General features: G+C 38.5%; 2 protein-coding genes across 2 annotated transcripts in view; both read right to left on the bottom strand.

The window, feature by feature from the left end:
• Positions 1-13336, bottom strand: part of LOC101482544 (serine/threonine-protein kinase 4) — a 47376-nt gene extending 34040 nt beyond the window's left edge. The window contains exons 1-3 of the mRNA XM_004559032.6: positions 12868-13336; positions 2022-2102; positions 283-411 (exon numbers count right to left, since the gene is read on the bottom strand). Coding sequence (XP_004559089.1) covers positions 283-411; positions 2022-2102; positions 12868-12911 — 254 coding nt within the window. The 5' untranslated portion in view covers positions 12912-13336. The remainder of the gene's footprint in view (positions 1-282; positions 412-2021; positions 2103-12867) is intronic.
• An 837-nt stretch (positions 13337-14173) lies between these two features.
• On the bottom strand, positions 14174-18995 carry cox6c (cytochrome c oxidase subunit 6C). The gene is made up of 4 exons (XM_004559034.4): positions 18872-18995; positions 16359-16473; positions 15794-15926; positions 14174-14316 (listed from the first exon to the last, which is right to left on the bottom strand). Exons 2-3 carry the CDS (start codon positions 16461-16463, stop codon positions 15801-15803), a joined length of 231 nt encoding a protein of 76 aa, XP_004559091.1. The 5' UTR covers positions 16464-16473; positions 18872-18995; the 3' UTR covers positions 14174-14316; positions 15794-15800.
• Positions 18996-19328: the final 333 nt, after the last annotated feature.

The following is a 19328-nucleotide window of genomic DNA, read 5'->3' as shown; positions in this document are numbered from 1 at the left end:
TGTTTCCGCAGAGGCTGAAATCACTTACTGTAAATGTTTCGAGTATCTGCTTCACTGCTTTTCAGCAATTTAACCAAACATCTACGCCCACACTTCTCTTACGGGGGACTTTTTTTAATCCAGTTTGAGGTCGTGTGTAATTACAGGGCGGAAGGACGTGTGCAAAAGATGAGCGGCAAAACGCTGACCACACAAAACACCAAGTCACACCAGTGATGCTCTTACTGCCTTTGGGTTTTTCTTATGTTTCATGGCACGGATCGAGTTCAGTAACGCATGTACCTGTTACACTGCTGCATGATGGAGATCTCCTTGATGATCTCTTGCAGATCAGACTCCACAGGAACTTGTTTGATGGCTACGATCTCCCCAGTTTCTTTATAATGAGCCTTAAATACGCAGCCGTAAGACCTGCAGGAACACAAAGAGAGGCTTAACATGTTCTTTCGGCTGTTAATGCCTGAGATCAATGAGCAGATAGTTGTTATCTCCAAGTTTAACCAAACAGTATCGAGCCACACCCAAGAGTTGGTGAGGCTGCTCGATTATAACAGAATTTAAATGATTTTCATTAACTTAAACACAGACAGTTACTGAACTTATAAACTTCATTTTAACAGATTACATTTACTGAAAAAGGAGAGAAGCCTTTTTCTTTTTCAGTCTAAGGGATGCTCGTCTGTCCGTGCTGGCCTTTACAGCAGGATGTGTGAAGGTGCACAAAGCAGTAAAAAAGCAGAAGCTGTGAGCTCAGGTGCCTCGGAGGACCTGCATGACGGCCAGCAGGTGGGCAACAGCGGCCCTATATAAGTCATAATGTCCGAGTTCCCAGTCGGGTTTTTAAAAATGGAACGATCCCTCAAGCTGGATTTCCAACTCGGAAAGTCAGAGGAGCCCCACGAATCCTGAGTTAAGGATCCAACAGTGGATGGAAAATAGTCAAAGCTAATCTGTGCTTTATTAATATTGATCTGTGAATAGCTGTAACGTGCTAAGAAGCAACAAATCCTCTTTTTCCTGCTTTTCCAACCGTATTACTGGAACTCACTCAGCTCTGAGGTGAAAGACGCTGAGCGATCTAGAGACAAACGCACCTGTTAACGATCTTTCCACAGGTCTTCCTTCAGAAACCTTGTAACTTTTTCTTTCCCTAGATAAACTCTTTCTTTCAGTCATCTTGTACTGCGCTTAACTAGACAGCAAGTGAAAAGCACGCCTCTGTATAGGAGAGCGGTGGGCTTCATTTCTAACACTGGAAAAATATGAGAGGGTTGTAGCAAAACTGAATAGAAACTGTGAACCTTTTATCCTGATTATTTTGTTTTCACAATCGCTGGAAACCAAAATTCAAGTAACCGTCTAAGAAGAGGTCCTTCTTCTCTTTCTCCACTGAAAATAGCCCTCGGGGGGGTTCCCACACTTAAAGGTGTGGCCTCCCAAAAACTGTCTGCGAGTTCCTGCAGTGGAAAGACTTCACAGACACATTAATTAGTGACTGATGTCAATAGTAAACATCAGTGTACTATTCAATTTATTTCATTACTTTCCCACCAACAGTTTTTCTCACTTTGACAGATGAAGCAAGAGTGAGAAAAAGCTGTGATATGAGCATGAAAGAAAACGGGTATGAAAAAAATAGTTTCATTAAAGCCAGCGTTACTAATAAGACGTCTTTATTGCAAAAGTCGAGCAGCACCGAATGACTTTGATTAATTGCAGGATCATTAAGAAATGTCTGGAATCAGCTATGACGCGTGCAGGCGAGGAGTCAATCAACCGCTCGGAACAGGAAGCACATTGCCTCTTCATATCCTGTTTCTCAATGTTGACAGGCAACAGAGGAGGGCGGAGCCTGAAGTCTGACAGGAACAGAGATGAAATGAAGCAGAAAGAAGGACAGAGATACGGAGAGGACCAGGATGACTAACACAGTCCAGGATGACACATAAATACAGGCAAAGTGAAACTTTGCTCCTGTCAGGACCGAGGTGAGCCTCAGACTGTACGGCTACATGACTCACCCTTCACCCAGCTTCTCCAGGACATCAAAGACTTCCTCTGGCTGCTTGGTGAGACTGTCCTCGCTCAGCTTCTTCAGCTGTCTGCAGTGACAGAAAGAACAATTTTCAGGATTTTTGTTCGTGGTTTTTGGTTATTTGTCTCATCGTTTGCAGCACACGATCACAGCTTTTGTACACTACATGCCTCTAAAGCACTTTAGGACAACTCCTGCTGACCTAAACTGACACTCTGGCACTTTCACATTAAAAAAATATTGCAGAGCGTGCCAGTAATTAACACCTGAAAGTAAAAAAAAACAAAAAAACAATTGTAAATGCATTAATTTGGTGCAGGATCTTTATTATTATTATTTTTTTTTTTTGTTCCATTTTCCACCCTCAAGATAAAAAAATGTTAAAAGCTTAACATTTCAAGGCCAACATTTTATGCAGTAATGAAAACAGTAAATACATTTTTTTCCTTCCAACAAAAGCATGTGTGTAATCTGAGAGAAGACTTTATTACTGAATTCAGCCTTCTTCTGAGTGCTGATCACGTTCATTCTCTCCTGAAACATTAAAATATCTCCACAACCTTTGAACTGAAGAGACAAAAATATCTCTACGCAAACAAAAATAGATGCAACATGTCCCAGATGCAGCTTGTGATGAGATATTTTTTTAGGATAACTGAAGGTCCTCTGCTCACAAGTCCATGGGAATAAAATAAAAATGCAATACTATGTTATAATAGCATTACTTCTACAGTTAGGCTAAGTAATGCTAATATGATCACGATATTATAAAGGGAACACCCAGACATGCAAGCTTTAGTATGAAATGTGGTCACTTAATTTTTTTTTAAAATTGGCATTAATTTACAAAAACAGGGTCACTTTGAACTCCTGCTGATAAGCAGATGAATACACCTACATATTAGGGGTGCAACGATACTCGTATTGATAATACCGCTGTATCGAACAGTTCAATATCAATTTGATATTGAACTGTTCGATACAGTGCTTTCATTTCGGTACACATATGTATCGAACAATACAAAATTATTTATTTATTTTATCAACTTTTCTTCTGACGATGCTGTCTGTGTTGAGAGCTCAGTGGATCTGCGTTCGACTACTCCGCCTAGGCTGCACTGTCGAGCGCAGATCCACTGAGCGCAGCGCAAGCTAGCAAGACAGAAGCTAAGCTCGTTGCAACATGGCAAACTGAACCTCCCCCACCCTCATTCAGATCTGGCCTTTGGAACTATTTTGGTCTTCACGTGATGTATGACCCTGAAGGTAAGCGCGTCATGGACTAAAGTAAAACAGTATGTTGGATGTGCCACGCAATGCTCAATTACATGGGTGGGAGCTAGTGCATAAGCGCAGTTAGCTCGTTAAGGTGTTGATGCCGTCCAGCCCCATACACGGGGCGATCGTGCGGTAGCTCGTTAACGGAGATTTGTTGTGGCGTTAACGTCATTTCAGATTAACGCTGACAGCACTAGTGGGAACACAACGAATATGACTGCACATTTACACCGACATCATCCTAGTGCAAAGACAAGTGGAGGCAGACAAAAACAACAAGCACGCATGCTACAAACTTTAATATGTTTAATATGCTGCTGAGAATATAGCCCAGAAGAAGCGTATAGTATAGCTTTTATTTTGGAAAGAGCCATTTCTCTGTAATAAAGATGAGTGATTCCTCAATCAGATCGATTTTTTTTTACTACTTTGTTGTTTCAACAACATTAAATTTAAAAACTGTACTTCTGAGTTAAAATATATATTTATAACTTAAATAAATGACAAATTAAACATTTTTTTGTATCGACAAAATACCGTGAATTTTGTGTATTGTTGCACCCCCAATCAATCAATCCTCTCTCTCTCTCTCTCTCTCCACAATTTATACTTTATATACAACAAAGTAGATTACTGATGTTCAACGAGCCTGAGGAGTGACTATCTTGTTTGAACTGATATAATTATGACAAAGAGTCTTTGTTACTCTAAGATTATAGATTTTCTAGTTATTTGTGGAGACATGAAAAGTTTATTTCTAGATTGTTAAGAGGCAATTAAACAGATCAAGTTCTGTAACAAGTTACTTTTTCTACAAGTACTTAGTACAGTAAGGGAAGTGTAAAAGACTCTTGAACAGGTCGGTTCTTTTTATTAATATTATTAGAAAAAAAAGCACAAAATAGTGGAGCAACATCGGTTAGCAGTAGATCGTTTTCGACTCAGAATCTTTTCTATTAACTAGAAGCTGTTGGGAATGTTATGATTTAAGTAATAATGATGGCCTTGACTCCGAGACTCTGAATCACAGCAGCTGTAAAACAGAGTGGCAGCTTCTGCTTGGGCAAATAAACTATGATTACTTTACTGCTGAGTAATAACAGGGAAAAAACTGTAGCTGGCTGCTGTGCTGAGACTTCAAGCGTATACCTGAACTTACCTGGACTGTATTTACACTTCTGTGAGAGAATTTAAATCCAACTCAGTGAGAGCAGGTCTCATTTATTCTAAAAACAACTGACCAAAGATCCAGCCGAGTCATATCCTGAATAATCTGCTGCCTCCTCTCTCGTTGTATTTGACTTGTGTTTGTCTAAATTTTGTGTTCTGAGTATTTGGATTAGTATTTATAGTATTTAATGATTATTATTGACGTCTGAGGGACACTGCAAAGCCAAAGCAATAAATGCTGTGTGTTGTTCCAGGGTCATACTGCATGCTTATCTCTGTAGAAATAAACATTCAAGTATAAATAAATAATTAATAATAAATAACACTAGTAGGGGTTAGTGCAGTTTGAGCCTCTTAGCGACTCTAAACAAAAAGGTTTATCTTATTTCTTTAGCCACAAATAACACTGACCGATTTCAAACACTCGGCCCAACACAGCACTCAGATATGAACACATGAGGACTATTTCCATTTTAATCTGCTCTAGTTTGAATTGTGAGGCCTGATATTACAAATGGTGACTGTTATTGCATCTACAGAGTAAACAGAGATGTGTTTTATTGCCCTTTTTATAAGTGTGCATTCATCAGTGGGATTACACAAAAACCTGACCGACAAACTTTATGCAAAGATAAGGACGTGTGACGTGTGACCAGAAGAAGTCTGGAGCAGATTAGAAGTGTGAAAATGATTTTTATGGTCTGAGCTAGGGCTGAACGATATATCGCATTTGCGATAATATCGCGACATGATCAAGTGCAATTTTCTAACCGCAAAGGCTGCGATTATACTCTGGACATGTCCAAATTCATGGGCTGCATCCTCCTGAGGCCGCATTTGTAGACCGATTACGTCACAGCGACGCGCCGAAGGCTGTCCAAATTACTACCATATCCCAGAATTCATAGCGCGGCCCAGCCAAACTCCAGTTTCCAGCAATGGCGGCCGCTACTAAGTTTTAAAATTACTCATACTAATCTTTCTGGGTCACAAAATAAACTTTTAAAATATTTTCAGGCGAGAAAGTAGTTGTGTAAACATCAAATATCTGCTCGGTTTATCAAGATATCCCATATTTGCAAAAGTGCTTCGACGTTTTCAGAGGCGTCTGCTACCCACCAGCTCGACAGCTAGCCGGGAGCTCGAGGGTTACTGATGCGGCCGAGAACGGCACAACTCCCGGCACATCATTTTCAGATCACTGCGGAGTTTCGCTGCTCGGGTTAAACGTAATATATAAGTCACTTAGACAACCTAAAAATGTTATTGTTGGGCTTTTTTCAGTGTTTTGTTTGTTCGTGAGTAAATCGGTTTGGCTGAGATTAAAGTTATTAGATTAGATAAAATAAAACTTTATTAATCCCCCGGGTGGGTTCCTCCTTGGTTTTCACACAGCTGACTAAACGTCAAACAGAAAACTTATTAAACAGAAGTATGAGACAGTCGAGAATTTACACCAGTGTCTGGTTATATTTTAGATAGCAAGAAGCAGACGGCCGAGTTTATTAAACTCCACCGAGACAGCGGTGACGCTAATCAGAAGGCTAGACCGTCCAATTTCACGCCTTTAAACTTTAAAGGCGTGTTTGTGTGTGTGTTTATACAATTGCTATTATGTTTGCACTTTATGTGTAATGTTACTGACTGCAGAGATCAGTAAGATGTGTGTATTTTTTATTTATTAGTTTGATTTATTTAATATTATTTTTTAATTGAATGACTGTCTAGTAGTTCACAGATGTCGAAAAACTGAGTGTGGTAAAGCCACTGATTTTGTTTATGTATATTTCTGCAATCTGCACATTGTACTGACTTTCATTTTAATGTTTACACCAGGGTTCCTTGTCAGCACTTTATGCTCAGATGTTTGTAAGCTAAAAATAAACTATTGTGTATGTTCAAATATACTGTTGTGATTGAAGAAGTTAAATAAAAATGTCAGTCATCAATTCATGCATCACCTCATGTCATCATAACAGAGGTCTGTCTTCCAGGAAAGAACAGTTTAAAATTAATGTAATATAGTATTGGCCATACTATATGATGTATTGCTTGTCTTTGTTTAATAATACAGAAGACAAAGACCTTAAAAAATAATCGCATATCGCATCGCAATCGCAATATTGGGGCAAAAAATCGCAATTAGATTATTTTCCATAATCGTTCAGCCCTAGTCTGAGCTCAAAAAACATCATACAAGATTTTTTTTATAAGAATAAAATCCAAAAACAAAACAGCAGAGATGGCAGAGAAGTCTTTACAACACAGAGAACATCTCTTTAAGAACATACTGAACGCTGAGAGCCGGTCTTTCTCTTGGTGTCTCAAGCAGCCTGATTTGTGAGTCTGTGCCTCTCTAAAGCCAGCAAACCACATTTTCTACCTCACACTGCCCAGCACAGCTCAGTAAGCCAAGCTGTCCAGTGTATCAGCGTCAAGCCACAAAAGAGAGAGTGAGAGCAAATCATTGAGATGCTAATCTACCACAGCAGCCCATGATCTGCATTTCAAGTGAACTTCTAAAAACGCATGTGTGGATCTGCTGAGGCCAAAAGACCTGGACTCCTGTTCCTAAATTTAAAATCTTTGAACCTAAAATCTCCTTTCCTTGTATATGCTTCAAGTATGTCTATTTTTCCTCTAGAAATTCAGTCACAGTCCGACTGATCAGACTGATTTGTTCACTACCAACGTCTGCTTATAATATTCTTCCATATTTATTAAAACACTGAGAAAGAAAACCTTGTGTTTACATTTTTTTAAAGCGGCTGGCAAGCAGCTGTGATGGTGATTAATGAAAACTTTCACACACGAGTGAAAGTTTTATCCCAAGTATCCCACAAATAAGAGGATGCTAACAAATACCAGCAGACATTACATATTAATAACATGAATAACAGACACCGTTAAAAACAATGAAAACGTTTTTTTATTAAAACTCAACGTGTATCAAATTGATCAAAGCAATGTTAAACAGGGGTGAATGTATTTGGCCCAAATGTTCCCTCTAATCTGTCAGCCACAACTCCGTCACACGTCTGCCTCGTGTGTGCCAGATGTCAAATGTGTGTTTTGACATTTAGACCACATGTGGCCGACCCGCTGCTCGGTGGAAGTCACATACAGCCTGTCTCCTGTCATTTGGGGCCACGTCAGGCTCAGGCAGATATTTGCTGGTATTCTTACTGAGACTGCCGGTTGGAAAATTTTTACATTTCGCCCAACCCTGGAGTCTACTCTGTATATTCAGTAAGTATATGTATTAATATACATATACTTAAGTATAAAATATGAAATGTATCATCGTACCCATCAGTAACATTACTGGACAGTGTTAATTTAAAAGCATAACACTAATATTTGTGTCTAAAAAGTGCTACGTTTCTTTTAAAGACCCTTTTTAAAGTCTACCCGAAACTAGACACACACAGTAGGACCTGCTTCCCCAACTATATTTGATGAGCATTAAAAACATGGTGCCAGGTCTTTTTAAGCATAGGAATGAAACAGGACTGTAGCTTTTTACATCTACATGGACCAGTATTGTTCCAATCATTACTTATAAAATCTATTTCCTCTGCTCAGTTTATCAGGACACCACATATTTTCAAAAGCGCTCCGACGTTTTCGGAGACGTCTGTTACCCACTAGCTCGATAGCTAGCCGGGGTTACAGGCTCACTAGAGCCGTGAGAACACCGGACTCCCGGCAGATCGTTTTCAAACCCACCGCCATCTTTCGCTACTCAGGTTAAATATATATAAGTCACTTAGATAACTTTAAAATGTTGTTGTCTGGCTTTTTTTTTTGTATTTTATTTGTTCCTGAGTAAATCGGTTTGGCTGAGATTAAAGTTATAGTTTTTACACAGCTGAATAAACGTCAAGCAGACAGCTGATTATCAGAAGTGTGAGATGCTCGAGAATTTACTCCGGTGTCCTGTTATATTTTAGATAGCAAGGAGTTTATTAAACTTCACCGAAACAATCTGCAGATTTCATTAAAATTTAATAAACTATCATCTTGTCTTTATTTTTAGTTAGCACAGACCTGAAACACTTAAAGCTGTAAGCTAATGATAGTTATATAAGAGCAGATGCTGCTGGTGCAATAAGCTGTACGTCCAATGGATGATGATCTGATTAGTCGACTAATCGCAAAAATAATCGGTGACTAGTCGACTATCAAAATAATTGTTTGTGGCAGCCCTAGTAACGATATATATCACGATATATTCTTTTCTTCTGTATAACGTATTTTCCACACTATAAGGCACACTTAAAATCCTTTAATTTTCTCAAAAATCGAGAGTGTGCCTTATGTATGAATTCTGGTTGTGCTTACTGACCTCTAACCAATTTGGGGGTGCAGAAATCTGTTAAAAAATGTTTTAGTACAACTTTGGTAAGCCACACTGCTTGATGGATTGTCGGAGCATTACTGCCGTATAGTGATGCGCGAATCATGAACGAATCGTTCGATACTCGAGAATCATGATTCACAAGCCCAACTGACTCACTGACTCATCCCTGTTGCTGTTAGAAGCAATATATCTAGCTTATAATTACAACTGTGGAGAAAAACACAACATCCAGTATCTCAACAAGAACGTTTCTGCTCTGAACTGGAAGAAAAAACCCTGAGTAGAAGCTCACATCAAGACAATAGCTCCACGGTTCACAGTAGCATCGCTCTGCTAACATGCTAACAGCACATTTGAGCTACTCACCCCTCCCTCCTGGCTCACAGCTTCATTTTTTCTTGGTTGGCAACCAATGTTAAGGCGCATTACCGCCCCCTGGCTCACAGCTCAGTGGACATTTAGATGAGAAAATATATATTTGACACATTTAAGGAAAATACTAATAAAATAAAAATAAACAAAATAAATGTTTATTAAGCAATTTTAATAGGAAATTGCTTAATTTTAGAAATGTTTTTGCTCTTTTTTGCTCTATAAAATAGTTGTTTTCTTTTAGAATCATTCATCTTAGCAGTAGGATTTACATGAAAAGAGAAACAAATTAAGTTTGAGTGAAAATGTACATTTTTGCACTCTCTGGTCGACTGACTCAGTGAATCAAATGACTCAAAAAACCCGATTCACTTTGGTGAGTGACTCATTAAAACTCAATTCAGTAAAAAGAATCAAATTTACCATCACTACTGCCGTAGTGAGGAGCTTCGCTGATGCTATACACGGGCCAAACTTCAGTCAGGAGAACAACAGATTATTCATCCACAATACGAGGTTAGTCATTAATATACTGCAACAACATGGGAATAGAGCAGCTGCCAGAGAATTCAACATTAATGTATCAATGTTACGGAAGTGGAGGAAGCGCAGTTTTTGGATTTCCCCATATTTCAAAAGTGCTTCATCTCTTTGCTATGACTGTCGCCCGGCATAATTTGCAGATGATAATGGTTCTGCGATGCTTTCGACCAAAACAGGTGCAGCTTGATGACATCATCAACATGCGCTATCGCGATAGAGCGATATAGTCAAAATCTCTATCGTTGGCCAAATTTCTATCGTTTCTATCGTATATCGTTTATATCGCCCACCCCTAGTCTGCCAGCCACCAGCCTCCCTGCAACTGCAAACTGGATAAGCAGCTAAGAAAATATTAGACTGGATGGGTTTAGGTGATCTGCTTCAGGAGACGATGAAAATAAAGTAAAAGCAACATAAAACCCTAAAAATAATATACCAAGTCATTTTTTATATCCTAAAATGAACAAACAACTCATCCTTGCACTTTTATTTTGAAAGACCCATCACTCCTAACACGCTAGGTCCTTCCCATCTCTTGACTTCCTCTCAGCAGGTTGTTATTGTAACACACCTTAGTGTCATTCAGCTGCTTCTACAGGGTCTCTTTATCCAGGTTACAGGTGGAGAACAGACTCATGTACCACCGCACTGAGCTCGCAGAGCAAACGACGACTATCATCAGCAGCTGCAGGGCAAGACTGTGGAGTCCATCCACAGGACGACAAACTCAGTACAGCAACAGTGGATTTTGTTAGCCTGTTACTGATCTGCACAAAGTACTTGCTTATTACGGTATTTGCAGAGGAAGGCCCCATAAAAGTATTTATTTAATAATTCATTTAAAAGAGCACGACTGTGACTCCCCCACACACCTGAGGGTGACAATGAAATACATCAGGATATACAAACATGATTTTATATTTGAACACAAAGTCTAACCCAGTCTTGCAATAACAAGGGATGAAACCAACACAAAAGTCCTGCGTTACGTCAACGCAATGAGGAAACAGTGGATGAGTGAGTTAAAATGATAACATAAGAGCGGCGAGTTTTACCAGCATCCTCCTGATAAGAGAGGATAATAGGAACCTCTCAGTTCCTACTGTCAAACACGCTGAGCTCACAAACCAGTTCCCACAACAAACAAGTTCACGTCTGTTCAACATCAACATACAGAGTGATGACAGCGAGGAAAGAAAAAAAACAGGATGCATTTTTAATGAAGAGTTTGTTGTTTAGTTTTCATTATTCTTCTTCTCTTTTTTATTTTTAGCATTTATGGTGTTTCATGGTGAAAATGTCTCTAAAGCTGCTCAATAATGGAAAACAATCAGTTATTTTGGCTGATGCTATTTAACACGATTACTCAGGCTTTAGAAAAATTGTAGATTTGTTACATTTCAAATAAGAAAAGATGCACTGCTTTCCCTGAACTTTAATTATAATTCAAACAAACTGAACAAAACGTGCCACAGCTTAATAGGGAGCGAATCTGAACTTGTTTGGCACAAGAGAGGGACAAAGGTAAAGAAAGGAGATGTATAAGGCCAAAACAAAAGCATCCTGAAATATGTTTTCCATACAATAGATTTTAGTCACTTTCGGCTGATCAGTTAATTTTTTTATGTGCTTTATATTGGTGTAATTCTACAGAAACTAAGACTTTGATACAAACAGCCAGAATATCACATCGAAGCTCTAACTTCCTGTACCTTAATACCCGAGTGGAACTAGACAAGTGAATGCTGTGACGTTTAAGGACAGCTCAGGAAACGAGTGAACTGCAAATACATCATCATAATGGAGGGTTTTTTCTTTGGTCATGAATAACTGATCAGGCAACCAAGACTTTCCTGTGTTTTGTTATTCATCTCGAGAAACCAACGCATTAACTAAACTGTGGTTTTGAAGAATGTTTACACCACTATGACTTGTATTTTATATGTGTTTGGTATTTTATAGCTTATTTAATATCGCGAGTACCTGCCGAAGGATTGTGGATGGAAAACATTTAATTTGGATACAATTGAATTGGTACAAGTTTTATGGGCATAGCACCAAACACATAATGACTAAAACTAATCTAAATTTAGAATCTCAGAGAAAAGCAATTTTTACCTATATTTACAACTTTAACTGAACAGGACATTAAGCCACTCCTGTCTATATATTTTTGCACATATACAATTATACCCGTTTCCTTTTAAAAGCCTAGTCACACTATCACACATTTCACAACTTCATATCTGAATCAGGTTATCTGCAGTGTAAATAAAAGATCTGCAGGTGCAGAGACACAGCAGCCACACACAGGAGCAACAAAGCCCCGCATGAATCACACTCATTTCATTAAAACGTGTTCTTCTAACCCCTGTATCATTCTTTCCACCTGCCACAAACCCAGTGCTGTGGACACCCCACACACTCACACGAAGTTTCACACACACAGCTCTTCTGTTAGAATTACTGCGCGTTTTATTGACTCTGAGCTGATTCAGTAACAACCTGTTGGAGATTAAAGCAGATAATCCGAGATCTTCAAAGAGATTTACGGCATTAAATTAGATCACTGGGCCTTTGATGGTGACAAGCCCAAGGATTTGACACAGCAGATCAAGTGTACACAGGCGGCTTGGTTAATGCAATAAGAGCTGGGATAGCGTCGTACTGACAGGCCACTATTTATTTAATCAATTAAGACAAAAAAAGTTCTGTTTGCAGCTTCTTAGGTGAGAAACGTTTAAGATCTTAAGGAATCGTAAGACTGACTTTTGACTTTTTGTTACAATTTCTGGATATTGTGAAAGAACAACATATCAGAACAGACTCTTTTAAGACATAAACTACATGTAGGACAGCACGATCCATTAAAGTTACCCATAAGAAGACTACAGGGGACATGGAGAAGCTTTAAAGTCGTTTTAACTTAATGTCTGTTTTATCGTACAGTCGGTTATGTAATGCTACAGCCTCATTGAATAGATACCAATTGGCCGGAAGATTGCCACCCCACTGACAAACTTCACCGACTGCTACCGTTAGACTGATAAAATCAATGAGATGCCAGCCATCAAAAAGCCTGTTTTCATTCTTAGCATAGCTTTACCTGCGAGGGTTATGCCTCATCTGTACTTTGTCCTTGTAGTCCATGATGTCCTCTTCAGGAGAACCGGACTCTTCTGGATCTTCTGGCCTGCAGTCAAACTCGGGGGGAGCTGGCCAACGTTTCAAAGCAGACACTCGATGCTAACAGTAGCAGACCGCTTAATGCTAACTCGCTCGCTAACTGGCTAGCAGCAGCTAGAGGGACACTTAGCCCGCTCCTCCGCCTCACAGCAGCCTCCCCGCTGCCGCCGCTGCTGCCTGATATCCGCCAAAAATACAACGTCCGGTCATCATTCTGCAATACAGGCTCCACACACACCGCGCGTTTCTTCCAGCTGCCGTATTCTCATCACTGAATTCATCCTCCTCTCCCGTCCTCCAACTTTAGACTTGTTTGACAGACCGTTTGGCAGCCGCTGTGACATCCACCTGAAAAAACCAGGAAGTGTAGTAGAAGGCGGTGCAAACAAAGACTGCAGTGCGGGACGCGGCCAGCAGGGGGCACCAGATAGAATCCATCCATCCAATACACGACAGTTGTTCAAGTATGTTGAAAAAACAATTATAACACCGAAACATGATAAGTTACTAATATTATATAAAGTTACCGTATTCTGTTTCTGTTCTTCATGTTTGGAGCGGGGCATGTTTTGGGTCGTTGTTGTGTAGGAAAACAGACCAAAGACCCAGACACAGATTTACTGCTGACTGCTTGAGATTTTCTTTCAGAATCTTCACACATCCTTTTTTCTTCAATTCAGTTCTGTTAAATTTCATTTATAGGGTGAAGTCTAGTGATAGTTTTCTTTGAGACTACAATTCCCAACTCAGTCCTTTAGTCTTTAGAAACATTTACTACTAGCTTTCTTTCTTCCAGTCTTTGAAATCGTTCACTCCTTGCCTCTATCAGGTTTGTTCTGTAGTGAGCATCTCTTTAATTTCTTCATAATGTATTAATTATAATTAATGTATTATTAATAAAGTTTAGAAATGTTGTAATAACTTGGTGTATCTATCTCCTGCTTTGTGAGAAATAATGTCTACACTGATTTACTTTAATCACACTGCTTTCTCGGGTGATAGATAAACCTCGAAGGTTTTATGCCATGTATAAGATAACCGTCAGTTTGAACTTGATTTTGGAAGCTTTGAGCATTTTCAGTAGACACAACCTCAGCATTTGTAATGCGCACACTTGATGCTTCACCTCAAATGTCAAAGCATTTTCAAAATACTCCATCTCAAAAATGTCAAACCGATTAGAACAAGATTCAAAGCTTATTTTGAATAAATCACAAAGGCAGATGTTTGATCATTAATAGAATAGTTTATTTTATTTGAATGAACAAAAACAGCAAAGCGACGTTTACATCTGATCAGTAGGTAACGTCAAGGTGGAGGTGGAGAGGAACCATCTTTTAGACCAGGAATGAACAACAGGGAAGCAGAGCTGGAGGAAGGAAACAACCAGACATTAGAGATGCACGTGGTTTGATACGTCAGTAAGCCCGTTGACGAGCACGACAAACGTTTTGTTTAAATAAAAAATAAAAAAATACTATTCTTACTGAGCTAGTATAAAATAAAGTACTATTCCAGTTTACATACAATTTACAAAACTTAAATTAAAAAAAGATCTAAGATTAAACAAAAGCTGTATACAAAACATGAATGCAGCCACCATGACATCACCTATTGGCTCGTAAAGTCACCGTCTCACAGATGTTTTGAAACTTTACGTGCCTGCGAGACACAGACCTGACTGAGAAACTGAGTGATGCTGCGAGCTCATCACAGGGCAGCAACATTCATATGGTAGCCCCACCCTTAAGCAAACCTTGCTGTATCATCCATTTCTGACTCCATAATTTATAAGAACGGCCATCATGTTGTATTCAATGAGACTTTAAACAACTCAGAGACCAAACTCCACAGAGCCAACCGTCTTTTTTCTAAACACTTCTCTTCAATCTGAATTATTTCCAGTCAGAGTCGGCACTCCCTGTTGGCCTTTAGAAAACATACAAATTCAAAGGACCTCAGCAGCAGGCACCAAGCTGCGTTCATAATTAAACGTAACAGTTTCACTAAAACAAAATCTGAGCTTGCAAAAGAAAACATCTGCAATATTGTGAGATGGTCCATCTCCATGTACTGTGTTGCTCATGCATAATGTGCAGCTGTGAAGCTAAAGCCTGATGAAAGGTGAACTGCTTTACTTAACACTCAGCTTCAAGAGTGAAGTGGAAATACTTCAGAATAATGGAATTTATCATTTGTTTAGGATTCAATTAAGATCATGCCTGTGGTCAAAAAAAAAAAAAAGACTTTTAAAAACATTTTTAAATTATTTAACTCTCCCCCCCCCCCCAATTTTTTTAAAAGACTGAGATCTGCATCATTCTTTTGAAGAATTGCTACAGCACCTAACATGAAATACTTTCCAACAATGTTGTTCAGCGATGTACAGACAGCCTTCAAACACTTTCTTGAAAACATGGCTGCTGTAATGTTTGTTTGCATGCCAATAAATCTGATCAGATCCACTTTCCCTATATTTAAAGCTAGCTGTGTCTCTTGTTCCAACCACAGATGTGAACTTTTTCCTTTGAATATGCAGCCCTGCTCAGTCACAGAAACTGCCCGTAAACAAGAAAGAAGTTGTTACAAACTGCAGTAATAATAAATTCTCAATATCTGCACATCTTGTATCATTTTCAGAAAATATTAAAAGGCTAATCCGACATATCGTAGATGAAAGTTTGTGTTTCCATGACCTGCTTTAGACTAAGAATATTATCTCCAGGAAAAAAAAAAAAAAGCAGAACGTTAATGCTGATGGAAACACCATCATATCATATGTTACACTCCATATGATACCGAAGTTTGAAATGACAATATTTAAAGCCAAGTAATGAGGCCCTCACCGTGGCTTTACTTCCCAGTGGGCTGCACACTCTCAAAGACCCCAGCTTCCCTCATGGCGTTGAAGTCTTTGATGGCATCATACTGCTTGTAGAAGTCTGCGTACGCCTGTTTCTTGGGCTCTGTCACCGTGTACTGTGGGGAATAACAACAAAAATATGACAGAACTTACTGCAGGTAAAATTAGTATAACTACAGAGATAACAGAGACTACTCAAAGTATTAAAAGTGAAAGTAGGATACTCACTATGCAGAAGAGTAAAACTGGTCACAATAAAAAAAAAAACTATTATATTACTGTATTTATTTGTCAACATCAAAAATGTCATATCCTTTAAGTGAACGATTCATTGCATCTTATAAACTGATCTGAAAAAAAGAAGTTTAACTAGAAAATAAATGTGATGAATAAAATATGATCAGCTGTCTGCTGAGCTGTAAGTGGATCTAGACACTGACAGGACACTTGATGTGTTCCTTTCATCACGGCTGTGTCATTTTTTTTTAATCTTAGCATCACCATCAGAGTTGTGTTTGTAGCCGCCTGAGTGTGCGTCATCCTCTCACCTTGAATGCAATGGCAGCTGTTAAAGCCAGAGTGAAAGCAATGGGCAGGTGAAACCTCAGTCGCTTTGCAAGCAGCCCCCTCATCATTGGCTTTGGCAGAGACATGATGAATCACCTGCAGAGGGGAAAAAAATACAAAAAAAAATCATTTAAATTTCCCCCCAATTATTAAATTCTGTACAAATATCAGAGAGAAAGAACAAAAGTACTGTCTTTATATCATTTCACTTTAAAATGTTTAAAACAATCATTTCCTGGTTAGTGATCAGAGTCAAATAAAAGCTGAATTTAACAACCCAATTTAAAGAATGACCCGATGTAAATACAATGAATACAAATCATGGTGTGTGTTTTGATAAAAGTGGATTTATAAAAATAAGATGCATGTAGTTTTATAGCTTCCATGTTTTACCATTGCCACCATGGAAGTTTTAATAGAGACAATAAAAACTGCAGTGACGACACAGAGAGTGACCGTGGAAGGAAATATGGGAGAAAACGTGGATGAGACTAAATGGCCTGCACACAAATTTTATGTATATCCAAATACTGCAGCACACTAAAAGTACCAGGATGCCTGTTGCCAGCATGCTTTGGTGGCTACTGTGACCCACTCAGCAAGGGGGTCAAAGGTGAAAGTACAAAGTCAAAATATGTTGGAATTGTACACATACTGAATACTGCAGTACATACAAAGTAGTTTTTAAATGCAGTTTGCTAAGCAGACAGTTTTGAAAACAATGAGACTCGTCCCTGATTCACCACAAAATTTCACCATGTTGGCTTTATTCTGTAGTTTTGCTATAATAAATGGACTAAATGGGCTTCTAACAGTCCTTTCTTACTCTGAGCAATCCAATTACTCACCCATTCACAAGCACTTTTTCCAATTACTTTTCTATGCAATTGCTTTCTAACATTCACACACATTCATACTATGACGGATGCATCAGAGAGGAATTTAGGTTAGTATCTTGCCCCAAGGATCTCTGGAATGAGGACTGATTGCCTTGGATTGATCCACCAACCTTTCGATGAGTGCATGATCCGTTTCTACCTTTCCACCAAAACACATTTAACAGAAACTGAATTTAATGCAACTTTATAAAATAAACTTGATCAATTTTTAAGACAAAAACAAAGATTTTAATTTGTGAAACTCATTTTTGGATTTTTAGACTATTAAAAAACAGAAACCCTGTTGGTGACAAACCAAGGCTGCAAATCTCCTCACTGGACAAACTGAAATCTGAAAATATCTTCCATAAGACACCCTTTTCCCTAAAAACTGACACAACAATTAAACTCACTATTTGACTAAATTAACTTAGTAATAATAAAACAAAATCGGTACATTTTCCTTTAATTTCTCATTTTTGATAAATAAAAATACATTTCATACAGTATATTAACCCTACTTAAACATAATGTGTAAAAAACACATTTATCTCAGTCCTGATTTTTTTTTTTTAATAACGCAGGAAAGTTTTAATCTTGAAACCTTGAAATGCATGTAGACATTTACTCAGGCAGTTATTCTGAATCATTTCATAGATTAAAGTTAATTTCGGTAGTCACCAAAATATAAAGACTATACAAATAAGAACCCGACTAACAGTTGATATATCTGCTTTAAAAAGGTGTGATAAAAGCTTTATTCGGCTGGAAGTTATACCGTCATCTTTGTTGGTGCAGATTTAAATCCTGGATTCTTTAATGGTCATGTTTCCACCTCACGTCTCTGGCACCAGTTAATAAATAAAAGCGGGTAAAATGACCCATCTGAGGCTCCTAATTCGCCTGAAGGTCGTTAGCAGTCACCCCTAAATGAACCTGCTGTTCTCAGATCCCTGCTTCACCTGAACTAACTCAATACGACATACAAGATCCAAGACAACAATAAAATATTGAAAACACGCAGAATGAAATGAATCCGTGTGTGTGTGTGTGTGTGTGTGTGTGTGTGGAGGATCGCCATTACACATGGCTGCAGAGTCAGGTCTGCACTCAAGCGGTGTGACCTTAGTCCCATTACTACCTCTGACGTGTGCCCTCGTTTACACTTAAAGACTCTTAAATAATATCTATATGCATTATCGAAGGGCTTGAACGGGCTGATTTTGATTATTAACGAAGTAAAATCGGTTTGACGCCACCAGCTTCGGCGCAGGGTCAGAATAACGTTAGCTCACTGGCGACACTTAAAAAAAGTAATTTGCTTTCTAATACGACCATTTCTTTACCTATTGGTGGGACAAGCCATACCAACACAGCCTGCATAAATTAGCATGTATTGTTGGACTACAGTTTATAAGAGTAACAGGCTTTGTGTTAGCGCCGAGGTAGCTTTAGCTGTACACAATGACAGCTAACCGGCCCGCGACAAAAAGAAGAAAGCAGAGAAAATAGGAGAAACTAATAACCCGGAAGATATCAGCCATCTGAAAATCAACATATTATATACAAAATTCAGTGTAAGAATATAAACGTTTACGGTTTTGACAGATACTCACAGGTTGGATTCACGACCTTCACAGAAACCGCTAACGCACTGCAGCTGCAACCGGAAGAGATTCTGACGGGACGGCGGAGGGACAAACTTAGGTGGAGTAAAAGCGAAGTCAGTCAGTCAGAGCAACTGAGGTCACAGAAGGCAACAACGACAAGGTGACGTATGAAAAAGTTTTGTATGATATTATTTGTAAAACTATTTTATCTTGTTTTGTTGTCTCGCATTATGACATCACATCAGGAAATGGATCTTTCAGTATATTGCTTTGCATTTTCAGTTCTTGTCAGTATTGTGGAAATTCTCTCAATTACAATTACAAGAATAATTAAAAAGACTAATAATAGCACTGAAAAAAACTAAACTAAAACGGCACTTTTCAAACAATAAAAAATAAAACTGAAACTAAACCGAATTATAAATACAAGTCACAATGAAATAAAAAGAAAACTAATTATAAA

The sequence above is a fragment of the Maylandia zebra genome, linkage group LG5 (genome assembly GCF_041146795.1).
Source record: "Maylandia zebra isolate NMK-2024a linkage group LG5, Mzebra_GT3a, whole genome shotgun sequence".
Taxonomy (NCBI): domain Eukaryota; kingdom Metazoa; phylum Chordata; class Actinopteri; order Cichliformes; family Cichlidae; genus Maylandia; species Maylandia zebra.
This window is presented reverse-complemented; position numbering and strand designations above follow the sequence as displayed.

Excerpts from the sequence above, each read along its gene's own strand:
- cox6c (XM_004559034.4), bottom strand. The coding sequence starts at position 16,463 with ATGTCTCTGCCAAAGCCAATGATGAGGGGGCTGCTTGCAAAGCGACTG. Across the intron at positions 15,927-16,358 it reads CAGCTGCCATTGCATTCAAG|TACACGGTGACAGAGCCCAA; the intron begins GTGAGAGGATGA and ends TATTCCCCACAG.